Genomic DNA, 20,383 nt, shown 5'->3' with positions numbered 1-20,383 from the left:
GTATCTAGTGAAAATTTCTCCACTAAAAGTTCAGCTCCTGTTGATTGCAGTTTGTGTGTGTTTGAAAAGCTGTTGATATGACAGGTGGAATCCTCTGGGGAGAAGAGGATGAGATTCCTCACGTAGCAGGGAACAGTGGCCATTTCTAGGACAGAGACCATGATAGTCCTAGACTGCAGGGTGTGGTAAAGATCACACCACAGCTGGATATTCCATGGGAATGAGAAGAAAAGCTTCCAATGGGCTGGAGAAGGCTGCAACTTGAAAGCCACTGAGGTGAATTTTGGAAGCAAAGAACTCAACTTTACCCCAAAGGATGGATTGAGTAGAGAAGAGTGGGTGTTCTTTTATAAAAATCTTTAATAAATCTGTTCTCTGCCTAGGTGCATTTGAGGTGTTTGGGTTTTATTTAAATTTTAAGAAGTTCAGTGTTCTAGTTCTTAGTCTAATAAAACTAATGTTCTGTTGAAAAGCCTTTTTTCAGTTGTGCTGGGGAGCTTGCTACAAGGAGGAGGTCTAGGCAGATCTGCCTCAAAGCTCTGGCTGACAGGGAGTCCCAAAACACAGTTGTCTTTTAGTATATTAACACCTAAAAGTACCTGTCTTGAGTTATCTTCAGTTCTTCAGGTGATTTGCTTTTTTTTTTTGGTCACACCTTCCCATAATATTGCACAGACTGGAGGATCACCTTTACCCTTGCTATTCAGTAAGGAGAGAGCTGTGAGGCTTCTCCTCCTGTTATTCAGAAGTGCAGAGCACCAGCCTGACAGAATGTGGGTCACTTTTGTGTGAAGCACAGTCCAGTTTACCGTCAACCACATGAAGTTCTAGCTATCTGGTCCATCTCATGGATGTCTCTAAATGTTGCAGAACTTCAACAAGGGTTTCATTTCAGCACTGATCAGAAAAACCGAACAGTGGTAAACTTTCATTTTATTTTTAATGAGGCTACTGATTTTTTTCTGAAAAGAAAGAACTGTTCAAAACCTGAGCAACATAGATGGAGTCATGTTAACCAAGAGACTTAGGGTTTGGTGAGGGTAAACTCTAGTTGCAGATATTTCTAGCCTTATGTGTACAAAGCTGATGTCTGCCTTTCATACACTTCCACTGTCATCAATGTGAAACTACAATTCCTGCTCAGGTAACTAGACCAGTGCTCTAACTGGCACTGTGGGCCACCTGAGTTAGATGTGAAACACTTGTGTAACACCTGCATAAGCAGGGTGAGTTTCAAGAATAAAACCTGATTCCTTAGTAACAAGTTGACAGTGACCTGCACAGCTGTGTATGAGGGACATCCATAAAGCTTTGTTTTCTCCATTTACATCTGACTGGAAAACAGGCCTTACTTGCTGTCATTGAAATGATTGAACATGATTGGTTATAATTAATTCAGGGAACTATCTCTGCATATTTTAATACTGAACACTAGTATGTTACATTTTATTTACATTATTTATGCTTTTATTATATATATTATATCTTTATATTATATTTAATTTCTTTCATTTAACATTCAGTATGTACATAGTACTGCAGGTGTAGGTCAAATTGAGGATATTGTGCTAAGTTTTATTATCTTTTCATGGTTCCTGAACAAAAGAGCTAATTAACTACAAATCAAGGGACTCTTTCTTATTGTAATTGTTATTAATTAATGAACTTATAAATATTGATAGAGGTTATGGAAGAAAGTGTTTGGTAGTTCTGTTGGGAGGGACAGCCCTGTGTGAAGGATGGTGTGAAGGATGATCTTGGAAACTGAGGCTGCGGTTTAACACATTTCATCTTGGCAAAAGTACTTGGCTGTCCTTGTGTGAGGCCACACACCGAACTGGGAATAGCTGGACATTCAGGAATAACCCATTATTTTTCCTCCTTGCTTCCCATGCCTCCTTTCCCTTAAGAAAGTGATTAGGGAGTGTGTGGAAGATTTCTTAAGCTAGCATTGCAAAAAGCCTATGTTAAATTATGCTTTTCATGTCAGATGTTTATTAGGATTTGCTAGTCAGCAACACACTGCTTTTGCCTGTGGAGTTCATTCTTCAAGTTCAATCAGTCTGAGAAGCAAGTAAGTCATAGGAGAAAACCTTCTCTTCAGGTATGGAAGCAGCATATACTAACATCTTGCAAAGCGTAAGAGGTAAACGTAGGAGGGAAAGTTAATTCCAAAACATTTGCGTTATAAAGCATTCCATTTTTAAAGGCCTGAGCTCATTGGCTTGATACCATGAAAAACTAATGTTTTGCAGCTGTCTTTTGTAACAGAGCTTTGCATACGCAGTGACAAACTGACAACCCCACTGCAGTATTTCATAAATGGTGGCAACTATATATTATCTAAGTTTTCACTTCCATAATTTTTTTGGTTTATAGCATCAAACCAGGTAGCCTCCCCTGTGCGTGACCCATGTTTTTCACACTGAGCTTTAATATTCAAAGTACTAAAGATGTTTTTTCACTTGACAGATTGAGCGGAAACTAGAGACATGCAGATGTTAGCCTTGTCTAATTCTTTGCTGCTGATCGTAGTTCAAAACCAATTGGCTGTTACAGGGCTTCAGGAGATATAATGATAAATTTTAACAGTACTTGTCTACTAGTGTGGTATTTTTACCAAAGTATCGAGCAGACAGGACTGTCCAGCTTTAAGGATACTGTTTGCTGCTCTCAGACTTTGGGTGGCAATGATAATTATCATGGCTTTTTAAAAGTAGAATGAGTACCTGATTTCTGTTAACTCAGTGTTTTGTTTCTGGGGGGTTTCTTTTGTTGGTTTTTTTTCTGTAGTATCTTACAAAGCTCCAGCAGAACTTCCTGTTCTTCTAACTTTCTTCTAACTCTTCGTCTAACTTTCTTGTCTCACAAGAAATGTATTGCACCTAGGAGAGACATGTCTTATCCTCATCATTATGTAGTGTTCATATCCAGGTCTTACTCCCTCTCTTTCTTCATGTCTTCCTCTCTTGAATGGTTTTCTCAGGTCAGTGTACAGTTGCTTTGAAAATACTTAATATGAAAAAGATAGTGATTTGTCTTTAAATGCAAAAGACCTAGAAATTTGGAATTAATCCATTTAAAAGTAGGAGGGAATACAGAGGTGAAAATTACTTCTGTGATCATCTCCTTGCTCCTCCTTTGCTTCAGGATGAAGCTGTTTTAATTAGCTGAAGTGAATTGTTAGAAGTACTTCCCAAATAGTACATACTAGTCTAAGAAATTGTATTTAGATTGAAAGTTTATTACTCCATAAAGTTACAGTTCGGAAAGGAAGCACATATTTCCATATTTAAACAATTGTGCTTTTCAAAGCGTAGAATTTTGTCGAAGAGATTAGCCATGATATTTCAAAGACCTTTCATTCATATTAAAATATTGACAAGAAAGTAACTTAGATAAGTAATTATTTTCTATTTTAAGCATGCCATTCTCCCTCTGTACATTCCAGTTGTGCGATTTCTTTTTTTTTAAGGAATGTTGGTGATACTTGGTAGTTATGATAGTGCAATAAGTAGAAGGAGAATCTTTGAGGTTGTTACTAAATAGTTTTTGGGGTAGATATTTTTCTCTAGGCAGTAGTACTGAAGGCAAAACAAACTTGGTATTTCAAACTTCAAGAAGCATATTCAAAACTTGCTTACAAAATATTTTCATAGAATCATAGAGTGGTTTGGGTTGGAAGGGACCTTAAAGGTCATCTGCCATGGGCAGGGACACCTTCTATTAGACCAGGTTGCTAAAAGCCCCATCCAACCTGGCCTTGAACACTTCTGGGGATGAGGCATCCACAGCCTCTCTGGGCAACCTGTTCCAGTGCCTCACCACCCTCCCAGTGAAGAAGTTCTTCCTAATATCTAATCTAAATCTACGCTTTTCCAGTTTAAAACAGTTAACCCTCATCCTATCACTACACTCCCAGATAAAGAATCCCTCCCCGTCTTTCCTGTAGGTTCCCTGTAAGTACTGGAAGGCTGCTATAAGGTCTCCCTGGAGCCTTCTCTTCTCCAGGCTGAACAATCTCACCTCTCTCAGCCTGTCCTCATAGGGGAGGTTCTCCAGCCCCCTGATCATCTTCATGGCCCTCCTCTGGACCTGCTTGAGCAGATCCATGTCTTTATGTTGGGGCCCCCAGAGCTGAACGCAGTATTCCAGGTGGGGTCTCACGAGAGTGGAGTAGAGGGGCAGAATCACCTCCCTCAACCTGCTAGCCACACTTCTTTTGATGCAGCCAGGATGTGATTGGCTTTCTGGGCTGGGAGCACACATTGCTGGCTCGTATTCAGTTTTTCACCCACTAACACCCCCAAGTCCTCCTCCTCAGGGCTGCTGTCGATCTACTCGCTGCCCAGCCTGTATTTGTGCTATGTACCTTTTACTTACTATTTAGCTTTGAATCCTTAGATATGCTTGCGACAACACACAGTGCAGTACTAGGCTTTATGGCAGTGTTTCCAGGGTTTTTGGTACATTTGTTTTTAGATAGTGCTGTTCATGTTGTTTCTTTGGGGATGTTTCATGGAACTGTGCTTAGTTGTTGGGGTTTTTTTTTGTGTTGCTTTTGTTTTTTTGTTTTGGTTTTTTTTTGTTTTTTTAAATGGGTATTACAGTACAGTCACAGAATGAAAGCCTTAATTTCATATAGTTGAATATTTGTGAAAAAGTATGAGACAACCATAATGCAGACTTAATCATACAAATTCCCTTCAAGTTTGCATAGCTTATAGATGCCTATGCATTTTTTTCTATTAATTGAATTTTTAATATTCACTCTTTCTTTTTCCTTAGGATGAAGAGAATGGGAATAGACAAGGTATGTCTTGTTTTTATTCTTTCACAGATCCAGTATGTTGAACATTTCTCTTCAGCTGTGTAGCACACTTCAACAGCTATCTAAGAGTTTGAAATGTAAAGTCACTTCAGTGTAACCATCAAGCTCACTGAATTTCGTGTCATTGAAGTAAAAGAAAGAAAATACCTGTATTTTAGCTTCACCTATTTAGTGTAGGTGTTTGCGTGGCCACTAAGTTAATCAAAATATGTGCTTGTATCACTTCTATGCTGTGTATATCACTTTGTTATGTATATGACAAGAAGACAAGAAACCAACCATGTTACTTTTTAGTGCCAAAGTTTCACACTCTCTTAATTTGGTCTGCATGTAAGACCCACAGTTATTTGTGCAAAGTACTACTACAAAGTGTTTGAGTCTCATGGATATATTTATATACATGCATTTGAAAAAAAGAGCTGTATGGTGTGTCTAAGAGCAGCCAGTATGAATTTTGAATTTTGTTGTGACTTACTCTAATAAAAGCAACACGTAAGTATATAAACCTAGTGTTGGTAGTGATGGTAAAAATTATCCACAAAAGTGGTATACAACTGTTTTAAAAGCAGAAGATAAAAATGTTTATTCCTGTTAGCTTCATGATACTTCCTTCAGTATTTAATAGTACTGATCTAACTTATTTCATCAGTTTTGGTACTCTCATGTACATTTTAAGACATCCATGAAACATGCTTCAGTGGTGTCAGATAAGATGTGCGAATAAAATCCTCACACTTGATTTAGGAGGGATGGAAAAATCACTTATTTCTAGGTTATGCCCCTCTATTTTCATAGCTTTCTCACGCTCACATTGCCTGTGTCTGTCTGTCTTAATTCACCGATTAACTTATTTTTTTATTAGTTTGTGCTACACCTCAGTCCCACTGAATTTAAATTCCTCTTTGATATTTAGCTATTTTCTCATCCATGCACCCCTTTTTGCTGATACCTTCTTGTTTCTGTAGAAGGGTGAAAAATGTGTTGATTTAGGTAAGGAAAGTGGGTCTTCAGATTGAGAGCCGAGTCCCACTTTCTGTTTTTCCCAGTCTGTCACGATGGTAGCCTACGCAGAGGTGGTAGGATTAGCCACATTGCGAGTGTAATGTGCAGGGCTTCAGTTTGCGCTTCATCTGGCAATGCAGTATGCAGTGCAACTTGTTGAGGACAGGCCTGTTCAAAGGTGGGGTACCTGTGCTCAGAGAGATACCTATGATCACAGCACAGGGTGAATGCTTGTTCTACTGGTGGGTTACAATTTGCTTTACACTGTAGCAGCGAATGGTATCTGGTTTCAATGTACTTTTAAAAATGTCAGTTAGTTGGAAGATGGAGAACCATGTCTGCACTTTTGTTTCAGGTTTCTTTGTGTAACTGTGCTATATTAGAAGCATTCTGGGAAATAAGAATTTACTTGAACCTTCTTACTTTTCTCTTGGAAGCTGATGAATTCATCGATTTCCTCCTCCTAGTTTTACTCGGCTGTTGTCACCCGCTTGTTAAACAGTGAAAAGACAATCTCTTCCTATTTCTTGTGACTCTCATCCACCCCCCAAACTTGCAACCTCCTTTATCTGCCTTTGTCCGTTTTGGCATACAAAAAGAAAAGGCAGATTTCTTTAGGAAGGGAAAGGAGTCAATCCTCTGTGCCAAACCAGCATGGAAGATATCAGTTGTGGTCTAAAGAAGTTCTGCAGTATTCTTCTCCCAGGGGAAACTGGATCAGCTAAAGATGCAAATGTGGGTCTGTTTACCTAAAATGTTATCCGAGATCTATTTTTCAGTAAAGGAACAGCAGTAAACAAACGTTTATTTGGTTCATTATGAGACCTGTGCAGGTGGGAGCAAGATTACTTTCTGGAAATTTTTGTGTAGCTACTTAAACTATGAATCATAGCTCAACTATTGCTTATTTATAGCAACGTAGTACATTGTACGCCTTGAAATACAGACCAGAGGGCACAAAGTGCTCTGGAAAGATAACAATATTCTCATTAGCAGGAGAGAAGGCTGGACTTGCGCTCATTCTGGAAAGAGAAGAAATGACTTTGAGGTGGAGGATGTAGGTGTCAATAGAACTTAACCTGCCAGTTTTATGTATGACACCTTTAAAAATAACAAAATGGGACAAAGTCCGTAAGACATTTTTCTCCAGCATTTAGTGTGATCTTTGGGGGCGGGGGAGATGAAACGGTTTCTATTTACATTACTACAAGTTGTTCCTGTTCCCAAATGAGGTGAGTAGTTAGTTTGTGAGGAGAAAATAAGGAAAAGCCTATCTCATTTTTCATGTTCACAAACATGATGTTAATTTAGCAAAGTAGGTATGCCAGAAACTCTGTGAAGGATTATCACAAGAATTCTTAAAGTAATTAAGATTGAAAATTAGGCCGAGCCGCTTCAGAGCGGCAAGAAGCTGTGTGTTTGACTGCTGGCTGTGGGAGTCCATTGCTGCTGGAGGACCAGTTGCTTCAACAGCTTGAGGAAGAGCATGTTGCTGGGCGGGCTGCACGGTGTGTGTGTCGTACAGAGGAGCCATCTAGTGGCAAATTTCATGTATTTTCCTTCAAACTTGATTGGAAAACTTGCCTCTGAAGCTCTGTCTTACTTAATTAACAATGAAAAGTAAACATTTTTGCTTTGAAGTTTGTAGATGATAATTCACTTAATTCACTTGAGCTTTCCTTTCTGAAAGACTAAGCTAAGGGGATTCAAGCTTTTCATTTTTGTGAAGCAGTGTGTGCCAGGGCAAAATCGTTGTCTTTTTTTGTATGAATTTTGAGTGAAGATTTCTAATTACCTGCACTTTCTGCTTTGCCCTTTTCACAGGTTAAACTTACCTTATAAAAGTTGAGATTTTTAGCAGGTTCAGCACTTACAGGTTTGAATAGGTGGAGAAAAGCATCTCTATTGCTATTGCCTTTTATTGAAAGCACTTGAATATTTTTTCAAAGGAGCTGAGTACCTAATTAAGTCTAGAGGGCAGAAGATAAAAGCATGTACCAGGTTTGATGTATTCTAACAGTGAAAGAAATATTTTTATATGGTTTTATGTTCTGGTATAGAATTTTAGTGCAACTTTTTTAGTATATATTTAGATCATGCTCCTGGCTTGCATTAATCTTGCTTTTGGCAAGCAGTGAGATTTCAAAGCATTTAGAATAAAAGGTAATGCAAATTTGTCCAAGAGAGCTCTAAACTAGGAATAACACAGGAGGGAGACGATGGCCAAGAAGCAAGTGAGGAAGTGGTGGATTGGTTTGTCAAGCGAACGGGTTAGGACACTGTGGACAGGAGACACCTCATGGCCAACAGCTGGGACAGCAGGGGACCACCTGAAGTGTATGCACATAAATAAGGGAATGCCTACAGGACGATATGATGGGGAAAGCTCTCATCCCTTTTTTGAGGGCCTCTCTGAAGCCCCTGTGCACCCATGCACTCAGCATGGGTAACAAGCAGGAGGAATTGGCGTTCTGCATGCAGTTGTAGGGCTACGACCAAATTGGGGCCACAGAGATGTGGTGGGATAGCTCAGAGGAGTGGGCTGGAGTGCTGCAGTGGATGAATACAGGCACTTTGGGAAGGACAGGTTGGGAGATCATGGAGGTTGAGTTGCCATTGTTCTTAAGTTGTGAGAAAGCAACAGGGATGCATGGAGGTCTGGCTTGGGATGGATGGGGAGCCGGCTTAGAGCTTATGGTCAGCATTTGCAGGCATACTCATGTGGGCAATGTTTTGGTGGGCATCTGCTACAGACTGCCTGATCAGGGAAGAAGTAGATAAGGCTTTCTTCAGACAAGTGGTAGAAGCCTCATATGTGCAGGCCCTGTTTCTTATGGGGGACTTCAGCACCCTGTTATGTGCTGGAAGGGCATCACAGCAGATTTACCCTAAATATTGCGTAGTTATTATTTGAAAGATTTCTGTTCTTTCCTGCTTTCACTGCTCCAGGTTGTTGACCTTAGAAAAGCATTTTAATAGCTTAGCTTAACAGGTGCACTTTATCAGAAGATGCAGATCTTTCTCAATGGATTCCTTGGTTGCTGACTGGAAACTTTTATCAGCTTCTACTGTTTTCTTGAGAATTTTTTATGTTGACCAGCCTATATTGGAGTATTTCTTTCATGTGTTTTGAGGTTGGTATACCATCAGTATTCTTCCTGTTTTCTGGAGTTGTCTCGCATCAAAATATTGTTTGAGAGCTATCTTACAGGCAGAAGTCTCCCAGCAGACCATCGTAGGAATATTTGGAGACAAGCTGAAAAATACTTATACCTATTAAAAATAGTAATATTTTGTTAAAAACTTGCACTGTCAACATGTGGTAAGTGGTGCTGGAGAAAACAATCTCCATTGCCATGCTGTCTCCATGCCATTTCATTGTGCACTTAATATGGTGAATATGTTGTCCTTCAAAGACTACTTGAATCTGTAGTTGGCAAAATACAAGTATAGTACATATTAAATGGGTTGTTTCTTGTATCTCGTCCTAAAACAGGTTTTTCTTCAAAAATGTTTGGCTTGTGGATCATGATTAAAATAAACAGTGATAAGCATATAGAAATAGTCTGAAAGGGATTTCATCTTTCGTATGAGAACTAAGCTATTTTATGTTTAATACAGTGCCTGGAAATCTAGTATCATTATAATCCAGTATCATATTTTTTAATATTATGTTCTTGCTTTTCTTACTTTATCTCCTATTTCTATGTAGACATATCTATAGCAACTAGTAGCTTATTTTCCCGTAAAAGTGAAAGGCGACTTAGGTATATTGCTCAGTGTCCTTTTCTGTAGAGACTGAGTGTGCACTTTCTAATGAGACTTTAGGCACCTGTTTTGGCTCAGATTTCTAAATAGTTAAATTGTGATCACCAGGCTATTTTTTTAATGTGCCTAACTACGGAATAATCTTTCTACCCTTCAATTGTCTAAGCTAAATAGTTCCAATTTATTACCTGAGCTCCTTCAGCTCTGTGCAAGTCTGGTTTGATGTTATAGAGCCTTTGGGGGAAGGGTGGAAAAAATACAGGAAAAGCTTTTTATTCCTTACTGCTGCTTATGTAATGCCTCGAGTTTTCAGTGTTTCATGTCTTTAAACAGACTGTTGATTTCTGTAATGTAGTTTGTGTTCTCCCAGGATTTAATTTAATCCCATGTTTTTCAATATCATCTCCTATCAGCTCAGTCTGTTGTGAAATAAACGAAGTGTGCCTGTGATGATGGGAACAAGGTAGATAAGGAACAAGAGAATGAATATGAAAGCACATTATTTGGAAAGGTCATAGATGCTGGGATGATGTGGTCTAAGCTATATGGTGGTGGAATTAGGAGTAAGAGGGAAGAGATATATAACACTAATGCTTTAGGATAGCACCACAGTAAATTGTCCTTTTTCATGGATTTTTTTATCCAACTTAATTTTTTAACACTAAATGTTGAGAATGCTAAGTGAGGGCTTGTTTAGTTTTCCACTGAGACCAGGGCCTGATGATTCCTTGTTCCCTTAAAGTACATCCAGAATGTCCAGCAGAGTGGCCTTCCAACTTGTTCACATGTATAATGTTTCTCAGTGACTACTATTGAGTTCAAATCATATTAGACTTTTAATAAAAATGTGAAGAGCTGTGTAAGTGTAGTTTCCATGGATTTAGGGGAGAGTTTGTAGGTTCACTACAACAGATAAAATTTGAATGGCTCTATGCTTATCTAAGAACTAAAGTAAATCCTTTAGACTGTTTAATCATAGCTTAAATTTTAAACTTGAAAAGGTTTCATTTTAGATTTGAGAGAATTGAAAAAAAACTTGTAATATTGGCAAATAATGCAATGGGAAAACACAGTTTTGGAGAGTTTGTCATTAAGCTGAAACTGTTATGTTTTCCATAACAACATCAGATTATTTTCTCTCCTTCTCCCCCCACCCTGCCATGAAGATAGGGTTGAGGTTGTATTAGTCAGTTTTAAGAGAAGAGTAAGCAGAAGAAATATCATCTTTGAGTTGCCCAATCAAAATGCCAGAGATGCTTTGAGGAATAACAGAGTGTATTTTTCCTGTATCACAGAGTTGAATGCCAGGTGTTTCTCTGCTAAATGACTCAACAGTGCTATTTTACTTGTTATCAACCTCTTCTAGAGGCTCATCTTCGACACTGTATTTTGCTTAGTGTTTTTTAGTTGAGTTAATTTGTGCTTGACAATGCATGAAAAAGCTCTGTTGGGGCTGGGCTGGGACCTTTGGGCTCCTTTTCTGCAATGGATTGCTAGTGGAGAAATGCTTACTACGTATGAAATTCAGTTTGCATATTATGAAATCCAGAATTGTCTTTAGTTGGACTCTCTCAGTTAAATGCAATCCTGACAGTTTTGTGATTTATATTAAATTAAATATCTTTTAATAAATGTAAGTTCTGCTGTACTTTCAGTGATCTCTTTTTGAGTAGCTTGGGAAATGATTAGCAGGTTTTTGATTCGGTAATCATTTGGAAGCATTTCTCTCACTGTATCTGTACATATGTCTTGTCCCTTTGCCTGAAAGGTGTCCCAAGAATCAGTGCCACTTGGCATTGTTGAATCAACAGAGTTCAAATGCCTTGGATATCCAAAAGCATATTTGTAGATCTTCATGTCCAAGAGGAATATTCCTTCCTCTTGAGTGAGAGAAAGATGTACATAAGAGCCTGTCTTAATTTAATAATTTGAGGTGTTTCATGGGGCTGGTGATTCTTTAGTATAAAAATGAAAGTCACACTTTTGCTGTCTGCTCAGCATGGGGCCAGGAGTGAAAATATTCTGCATAAGGTTAACAAAACTCTGTAGCCTTTATCCAGTTCCTGCGTTATGAGGATTTCTAGGCATGGTTCAGCTGCCCTGAGCAAAAATTTTTTTTTCCTCTAGGAAGAGAAGAAATGGCATGTATTTAAGCAGTAGGCTCTTAGGAGAGACTTTGTAAGAAAGTATGTATTACACTGTGTTCTGAAACACTTGCAGGTCTGTGCTCTGCAGGTCAAAAAGAAAGAAGAGCTATGTCAGCAATAGCACTTTGGTGTGGGGTTTTTTTGTTCTGCTTCTTTTGAGGTTTTTTTTTCCCTCTTCAAAATGTAAAGGTTCTTTGTCAGAGAGGTGTCCTTTCTGTAGTCTTTGTGACTCACATGTTTTTGTCTGTGTTTTATATCAGAAGGTTAATGACTACAGAGAAGTGATGTGCTTGCTGCTATCTTGTAGTGTGTTGGTGGATGTGATAATATTAACTTCTACCATGTTACTTTGTTTTCCAGACGAATCACAGAGCAGTATAGTAATGCTGTCTGGTCTGCAAAGAGTAGCTTAAAAGCTAACTCAAGCTTAACGCATTTGATATAATACTAGTTATGTTCCTTGTAGCAGCTGTATTCCAAACTAGCATTTTAGGGGTTTAAGCTAGAATTCGTACCTAGATAAAATTTAATTTTTACATCAAGTTTAGGGGAGTAAGGAGAAGTTTTGCTGTATGTGACCATATGACACCCCCCATGTAAGTCAGTTATAAATGTTAATTAACAACTCTTAATTCTACTGTTCTGTTTAAAAGTAGTGGAGTTTTTTTAATATTCACTTTTATCAGGGTGAAAGAGCGTATTAGAATTTTATTATTTTGCAAATCAGATTGTTGTGGTAGTGCACCATACTTACCTCTGCCATTCCTGGCATCTCAAACGTTTGTCAGGAAAGTTTACAATGGGAAACTTACTTTCCCCTGTCAGACTGTGAAGGTGGTATTGACTTTTAGTCTCAGCTAGTAGATCCAGGTAGTATAAAGGTTAGGTCATAAATTATTATAAATGTATGTATTATGAATAAAGTCTTTAATATTGTTTGACCTTAATTTGAACAACAGTTGAAACAAGATGCTACTCTTAATTTTGTAGATTCTCCTTTGATCTCACTGGTTATGGAAGGTAGCAGTTAGTATTTTTTGGTTGAAAATTGCTGATTAATTAGAAGATTTGCGTACAACTATGAAAAATTTATATATTGGCTAGGAAAAATCTTATTGCAATAAACTGCTTTTCTGTGTTTGTCTTGCATTTGATTTACAGGTGTTTGTGCTTCTTCAGACTACTTTTCTTAACTTTGGTTGTTCAGACCAAGGACCTCATTATAAAGACTCTGCGGATTCCTTACTTCCTTGTTTAAGCCAATGAATTTTTGCCTTGAGCCCTCTATATACTTGGTGACTCATTTTTATTTCCTTATTTCTGATGGTGCTGAATCTCTGAAGTAAAAGTTCAGACACCAGTTTGCCTTCTCTAAAGTTACATTTTTGTTTGAATAGCAGCACTTAAGGGAGTGGTGGCACTGCAGGGAATATTTAGTCATTCTGTTAGTAAAACTACATTACTGCCTGGACAATAACTTGAGTTTTAATTTATCCTGACTGGTGACCATTTACTCATGCTGGAGAATTTTGTATGCTTACAAGACTGATAAAGGAAAGAACAACTTTATGGACTGTTTTTTAGTTTCTGGTCAGCTAATTTGTGTACTTAGCAACTTCATATGCTTCTGTTTCTTTTACTGCCCTTATGTAAGACTGCACCTCTGTTTATAGCTATACTTGTGGAGAATTGAAGTAAATATGAAATATGTTTTGCAGAAGTTGTGCTTTACATCTGTGCTGCTTCCGTGCATGTATGAGTGTTCCTGGTAGCTCATCCTTTTGCCTGTTCTTTATGTGTGCGTGATGTCTTGTTTTTCACTTGCAGTTGAAGATTTGGGAGAAATTGTCATCTTTGTTGGTAGCCTGCAATGTAATGCTCAGTTATAAAGTTGTTTATAAAAGTATGGAGAAGGAGGGAGGAGGCAAAGTAATATGCAGTAATGAGCACTGGAAAAGCACTGGCAAATAAGGCTACAAGTCTGACAGACTGGTAGTATGAGCTGCTTTACTGTTTGTTCTTTTATTGCCTTTTAAGGAGTTGCTGGCGTGCTCCAAAAAATTAGGCCTTTCAATATTAGAAGGGAAAATTGTGACACTATGTAGTGCAGCGCTGGAGAATTTAGTGTAAAAGTTCTACTGTGATAATCTGCTCTGGATGGGGAACTTTGGAAGGAGGGAAGTGTAGGCTCACATTTTTAATAGTATCTTGCTTTTGCCTGATGATTGGGTGCAGATGGGACCCAGTGGAGATTTAGGCACAATTAAATTGAAGTTTAATGATTGTTGAATTTTGAGACATGAGGTAAGTTATTAGATTATCCATTTTACTTGGAATTTATTTCTGTAATGATTGAGTGCACACCTACAAGATTTATTCTGCTTCAGTTGGTCTGAAGAAAGTATTGTATTGTTAGCTCCTACTGTCAGAAAATAGTGTTTAGCTTTGCTTGAGTTTCAAACTCAAAATATAAACATACACTTTGAGGCTATGTATTTGAGGAAGTTCATTTATATGTTACTGAAGGAAAAAAGTTCTGGTTCGTATCCAAGTATGTAAAACTCCAAGGAGGAATGAAGAGCATGTATTCATCTACCAAAGCTTGGGAGTCCTAGGTTTTCTTCTTGTCTTTACTTGTATTTGGATATTACTGAATTGTAAAATGAACCTGCAGATGTAAACAACACTTTAAACCTTTCATCCTAATTTTTGCCCCCAAATTGATCTTTATCTTTAGTGTGGTGGTTCACCTCTTTAAGAAGAATGACTGTTCAATATAGCTTCCTTCCGTATGTAGGACAAAGAACCAAGTTTAATGTGTAATCAGCTTTCTGAATTGGTCCATAAATTAGCTGTGAAAACCTGAAGTGATTGCCCATACTGTTGAAGAACCTCTGAGTGTACCTGATGGGTCGGTTGGTCAGAAATCAGATGTTCAGGGAAGGTTTCAGTCTTTGGTCTCCATAAACTGGTACAGTTTTCCCCTCTAACTCAGATATGGTTAAAGGTGTTGTGTGTTGGATATTGAATGGGAGTAACCATATCTGCTTGACCTCTTGCTTTGTATGTTCAGGTACGGCCAAGGCATAAAGTAGCATTTGAGTGTTAAGCAAACTAGTAGTAGGCCACTAACATTTTTTTGATGAGCATTTTATAAAGGAAGCTGAGGTAGCCCCTTGGTGTTGAGTTCTAAGTATCAGGTATTAAGTGTTATAAATTAAATGTGCCATGGAAGCTGCGTTATTTTGATTTGTGTTGTCACTTTTGGGATTGTATATTACTTAGTAAAAGATTAAGTGGCAACACTGGGAAGGATGTTTGGTGGTCCTATAAAAGGTCATATTTTAACTTCACTTTTGTAAGTGGTTGAAGCAACTTTTTGTTCATGGCATCTGGGTAAATTCTTCTTGGAGCTTGTCTAAACTTGCTGAAATGTTACTGCCTCTTAAAGGACAGGACCCATCATGTGTTCAGTGTCTATTTAAATCAGCAGATTAAAAATGACAGATACTAGCTTTGTTTCACAAAGAGCATTTTGTATGTCTTGTAGCTATGTCCTGCTAATCAAATTTTAAAGTATTTGGGGACTGAGCTGCCAGCTGGAGTTTCTTGATTTATAATTCAGTTGCTTTGTATATAGTAGTTATCTGATTCTATCAAATCAATTTTTTGATTATTCTTTACCAATCTGGAGTTATTTTGAGAAGGCCATTTAGAGCCATATGAGTCAGCCATTTTGTTCAACTGTTTTGTGGTAAAATGGCAGGATACTGGGGGTTTGCAGAATGAAGGCATTAGGCTAAAACTTGTATTTGAAAAGCGTGAATCAGTCAGAGGGAAGTCTGGGTTTGTGCAATTCATTAAAATTCTTCAAATAATTCTTCAAATAATAAGCTTTTCCCATATGGAAACTGAACCAAAAAAAGGGTAAGGGGGGCACCTTATTTATATTCAATATATAATGCTGTGGCTTAGTAAGCATGGCCAGGTAGGATATTTAAAGCTGTGGCGAAAATACTTCCAAAAGCAGTGCCATTTGTGCCCAAGTCAAAGATTAGTCACTGAAGAAGTGATGAGAACCTAACACTGCAGTTTCAAGGAGTGTTTCTTTTATCAGCAGTGCCGGTTTCAAGCAATCCCTTTATTCTCTCCTGCTGTTCCTTCTTTTTCTGCAGTTTATGCCACTCTCTCTACTATGCCTGGTTTTCGTGGTAAACTGGAACCCAGACCCTGCTTATTTTCAGTCCATGTCAGTTCCCTGGGCTGGCTTATCATGTAGCCTCCAAAGGGTGGCATTTCCCCAGCTGAGTGTGTGGTACAGGGGTAGTAACTGGTGATAGGAGTTGGGAGGGACCAAGGCTATTAAAGCCATGGCTGGCACCATAAAAGCTTGTCTGGCTGTAACCTTTGAGGTTCCGCTGCCGGTTCTGTGAGTGCTCATGTTTTGCACCAGGTGGACAGGGGTGTTAGGAGAGACCGCTAACGCTGTAGAACACATTAAGTTCAGTGCAGTCTTCTGGCAGACTGGAAATAAAATTTCAAGTTTTATTTTTGGGTGGGGTTTTTGTTTGTTTTGGGGGGATTTTTTTTTTTTTTTAGCTCACTGGCATAGAAGTTACACTAGTGAAGCTGTATAGATGCTGTAAAATGGCTTACTCCAGCTACATACAGATGTAGCTCAGGACAGGATCGCTGTATTCTAGCCTGCAGTATAACTGGAGATTTTTGTCTTGCAGTTCTGTTTGTGTGTGGGTTTTTTGGTTTGTTTTTATTTGTTTGTCTTTTGTTTTACTGCCATCCCGTGTACCCCCCCGATGTTCGGAAGCAGTGGGTACTTCAACTAAGAATTACTTAGATTTGGTGTCATGCATGTAAAAGCACAAAGTACCTTTGTTTCTGGAAGCATAGAAATTAAGTGTGTACTGAGAAGGCAAGAAGGTGTTATGTTTTCTAACTACTTTAGATTAACTTCTACATTGTGTATATATGGATATGTACAGCACATGCAAACGTTATAATTTATTCTGAATTATGCATTTTCTTTTGACTTTTGATAAATCTTCAAGAAAACTTTAGACTTCATCTTGAAACTTTCATCTGAAAAACAGTTAGAAAATCAGTGTTACAGTTCCATGAGGACTATAAATCAACGTTACGGTTTTTTCCTTTTAAGGAAAGATTTTAAAATTTTATTTTTCAGTTTGCACTACTAATTCTTACTCAGTTTGTCTGGCTTTATCTTATGCCAGATAGCAATCTAGGAGAGGAAGGGATAATTCTTACTGAATAGTGTAGGCATCAGCATGAGGATGATGTAGGAATGAAATGATGAAATGAACTTGAAAAATACCATGTACTGGGACATAGTTGCAAGTTCTAAGTTTGAGATACATCTCTCTTCCCAACCCCCTCCCCTTTCTTTATTTCCTAGACACCTAAAAGATCTTTAGTGTAGCTAAAGAAAATGCTGTCTTTGGGACTCCTAGTCTCTCTACCTTCCCTTACCCCAAATTGAACTTGAGTATTTAATGTAATGATGAACGTGGCAGGATTACATTTCAAAATAATTCTTAAAGTAAAAACATAGTAATGCAGTATAATTAAATGCTATTAAGAAATATTCTTTCTTCCTCAGGAAAACAAAGGAATAGACTGGAGCCAATGGATACCATATTTGTTAAACAAGTTAAAGAGGGTGGACCTGCTTTTGAAGCTGGACTGTGCACAGGTACTGTTCTTCTATAACACTGATAGCGTGTTTGTGTATGTGATGTAAAATATATATGATTTATGCTTCTACATATATTCTATCTTCCATTTAAAACTTGTTCTTTCATTTGGAAGTTTGAAACCTCTCTTTTAAATAGTCCCCTAGTGTTTTTCATCTCAAAAGCACTGTTGTGTTCTCTCAGGAAGTGCTATATAAAATATATTAAGGCATTAAAGTCTTTTTGGTTTATTATCTTTAGAAAAGAACAAGTATATGATAAAAATAGGTGAGGAAAATGACACCTGTAAGCTCCTATTTCTTTTGCTTTCTGACAAATTGGTAATCTCAAAACACTCAGGTTTTTGTCTTTTAAACTAAGTTATTCTACCTTTAAATGAAATGGGAGCAATCCAAGTCTCTCTCTTCTTATCAAATTTTGTTCAGTAGTTTGATTTAATCAAACTGGAAAGAAGAAAACATATTTTCTGTGAAGTGCCACGTACTTTGTCACACCTTTACTTAAGTGTCGAAGGAAAAAGAAAAGCTATGTTAGAATGGGAAGTCTTACGAGTGATAAAACAATAAGTTACATAGATGGATACCAATACAAATGCAGGTTTCTGTTCTTAAAAAAAAATATGGCAAAACTTATGTTCTATAAAAAGATTGTGTTTGTGTTGATATTGGGATGTTGATGTTTTCTTTTGAAAACAGTTATGTATATGCATTCAACTGGAATAGAATAATTTTTGTATGTTTCTTCCTAAAGAAAAACAAAGATTCTAGGATGATCAGCAATTTAAAAACAGTACTAGATCCTACTTGTACAGCATAAAACATTTCTCTTTTTTAACTTCTCCTTAAGTAGTTATTTAGGGAAGGGCTACTTTGGCATTATTTTAATGCTATTGTATAAAGAAATGTTTTGGCTTGATAAAGTGCAGCATATGTTGAAGTTGTACAGAGGAGCCATGTTAATTTCTACTCTGTTCAGTGTTTGCCAAATTGAAAGAGATGAAATCTTCAGAGAATATTTTATTTTTAGGCATAGAAGAGATCTTTAGGAGCTCAGAATATAGAACAGAAAATAAATGAGAAAATAAATTTTTAAATTACCAGAATATTATTCTTAAACACACTGCTGATAGCAGTTATATCTAATTAGGTCATGCCACTATTTCTTGTTTAAAACTTTGGAGTGAAATATATTACTATATCTCTATCTTGAAATTATATTATAAAACACTCAGAAATTGGTCAGCCAGGTAGGTTGCTTAACCTCTGATAGAGACAATGTATGCATTTCTTATTTTTTGTAGAATAAACTGGGGTTTTTGTGTTTGTTTTTTTTGTTTGTTTGGTTGTTTTTTTTTAATTCAACTTGGCTTTGTTTCATGGTCACGCTAATGGAAAGAAAATACTCAAAAATCTCATATGAGTTTAGGTAGCTATGTTTGTCAATTCTTATTTCACTGGTGCAGGGTCCTTTGTAATCCTGAAAGTCTCAACACAAGCTTCATTACCCAGAATCAGTGAGCTCTGTTTCAGGAGCTTACCTGGCTGCTACTTACTGGAAAGCTTGCAATACTCTTGCAAATTTGAGGAATAGGTTAAAATGTCTGAAACGTAAGACAATTCATTCCGAGTATATTTGAATACTCCTGTAAGATTATCTTTTGTTAGAGTTAGATCATACTTCCCATATTTAACCTCTGAGGCATTTCATTAAAAAAGAACATATCTGTGAGTTCCAAACATAAATGTTAGAAAAATTGAAATACAGACAGCCAAAACAGACCCACATTTCCCATGTCTTGATCTTCATGCTGCCATTTATGTATATGCAAGAATATAAAGAACTAAAATATGTGTGCAAAGGCAGATGGTTTAAGTGCATTCAGCTTAATTTCTAGTTTGATCAAAGATACTTAATGGGCCACCAGATTGACAGAGAGCGATTAGAAAAAGCCTTCATGCTTCTATATCCTTTTTTGCACTACAGGCACTGCCCTCCCCCTTTATATGTACCTGAAACTGAGCAAAGTTGTATTTTGCAGTTGCTCACACCCGCTTCTCTCATGTAACCAGTTCTGCAGCGTGTCCCACCTGAGGTTTTTGGCAGGTTCATTGGATGCATGCTTCAAGTAGATTTGTTTCACTGCTATGTATAACCTAGTCTGTTTCTTTGAAAAATAAAAACTGGGAAAGAATAGATAAGATGATATGACTTACTTTAAAAATATTCCTTATTACAGTTTTTAGTGGGAATACTGAGTAAAGATCTACATCTGTGGACAAGTTCTGAAACAGCCTGGAAAAAAGCTAGTTTTAAGTTCCAGAGAAGGATCTGGTGTGTTCTTAGGAAGTCTTGCCATACGACCTAGCAGGACAGGGTTCACAGCTTGTAAATTAAGAACATTTTTTGACACAAACTACAGTATTTCTTTTTCCTGCAACTTTCTGAAAGGATTGATATTGGTGTGATACTGAGCATTTCAAAATTAACTTTGTTTTCATGAAAGTCCAGTTTCTCAGCCTAATTACTTAAGTTGTCTGTGTGTAGGCAACAGTGGGATAGGGTTTGCCATCCGTTGCAGGTGCCTATCAGTCATGTGGATTGCTAGCAGCCATTAAATGTTGGCATCAACCTTTCTTTCATTGCTTAGGAAGCAAGAGACAAAACTCTGAGAGCTCTTTCAGGTGAGGAGAAAGGTGATAACCAGCTGTTAAAAGGGCATATGTAAACTTGAAAATCTCTCACAAATTTATTTGCATGATGTTACATTGTGTGTGCAGGCCAAATTAAAAACAGTCAGCAGATCCATGTGGTTTGGTAAGTCTGGAAATCTGGGGTCCATACAGGGAACCTCCACAGAGCACGAGCATTTAGAGCATTATTGCCACCAAGTCAGGCTGAGTATTCAG

The 20,383-nt window shown here is 37.6% G+C and overlaps 1 protein-coding gene across 6 annotated transcripts in view; it reads left to right on the top strand.

Annotated features, from left to right (window-relative positions):
• Window positions 1-20,383, top strand: part of ARHGAP21 (Rho GTPase activating protein 21) — a 124,324-nt gene that overhangs the window by 56,166 nt on the left and 47,775 nt on the right. For all 6 annotated transcript variants that reach the window (XM_069777095.1, XM_069777086.1, XM_069777079.1 and 3 more), the window contains 2 exons: window positions 4,789-4,813; window positions 17,384-17,476. In XM_069777095.1, coding sequence (XP_069633196.1) covers window positions 4,789-4,813; window positions 17,384-17,476 — 118 coding nt within the window. The remainder of the gene's footprint in view (window positions 1-4,788; window positions 4,814-17,383; window positions 17,477-20,383) is intronic.

Source organism: Haliaeetus albicilla, chromosome 2 (assembly GCF_947461875.1).
Source record: "Haliaeetus albicilla chromosome 2, bHalAlb1.1, whole genome shotgun sequence".
NCBI lineage: Eukaryota > Metazoa > Chordata > Aves > Accipitriformes > Accipitridae > Haliaeetus > Haliaeetus albicilla.
The sequence above is the reverse complement of the archived record's forward strand: the minus strand, read 5'-3'. Positions and strand labels throughout refer to the sequence as shown.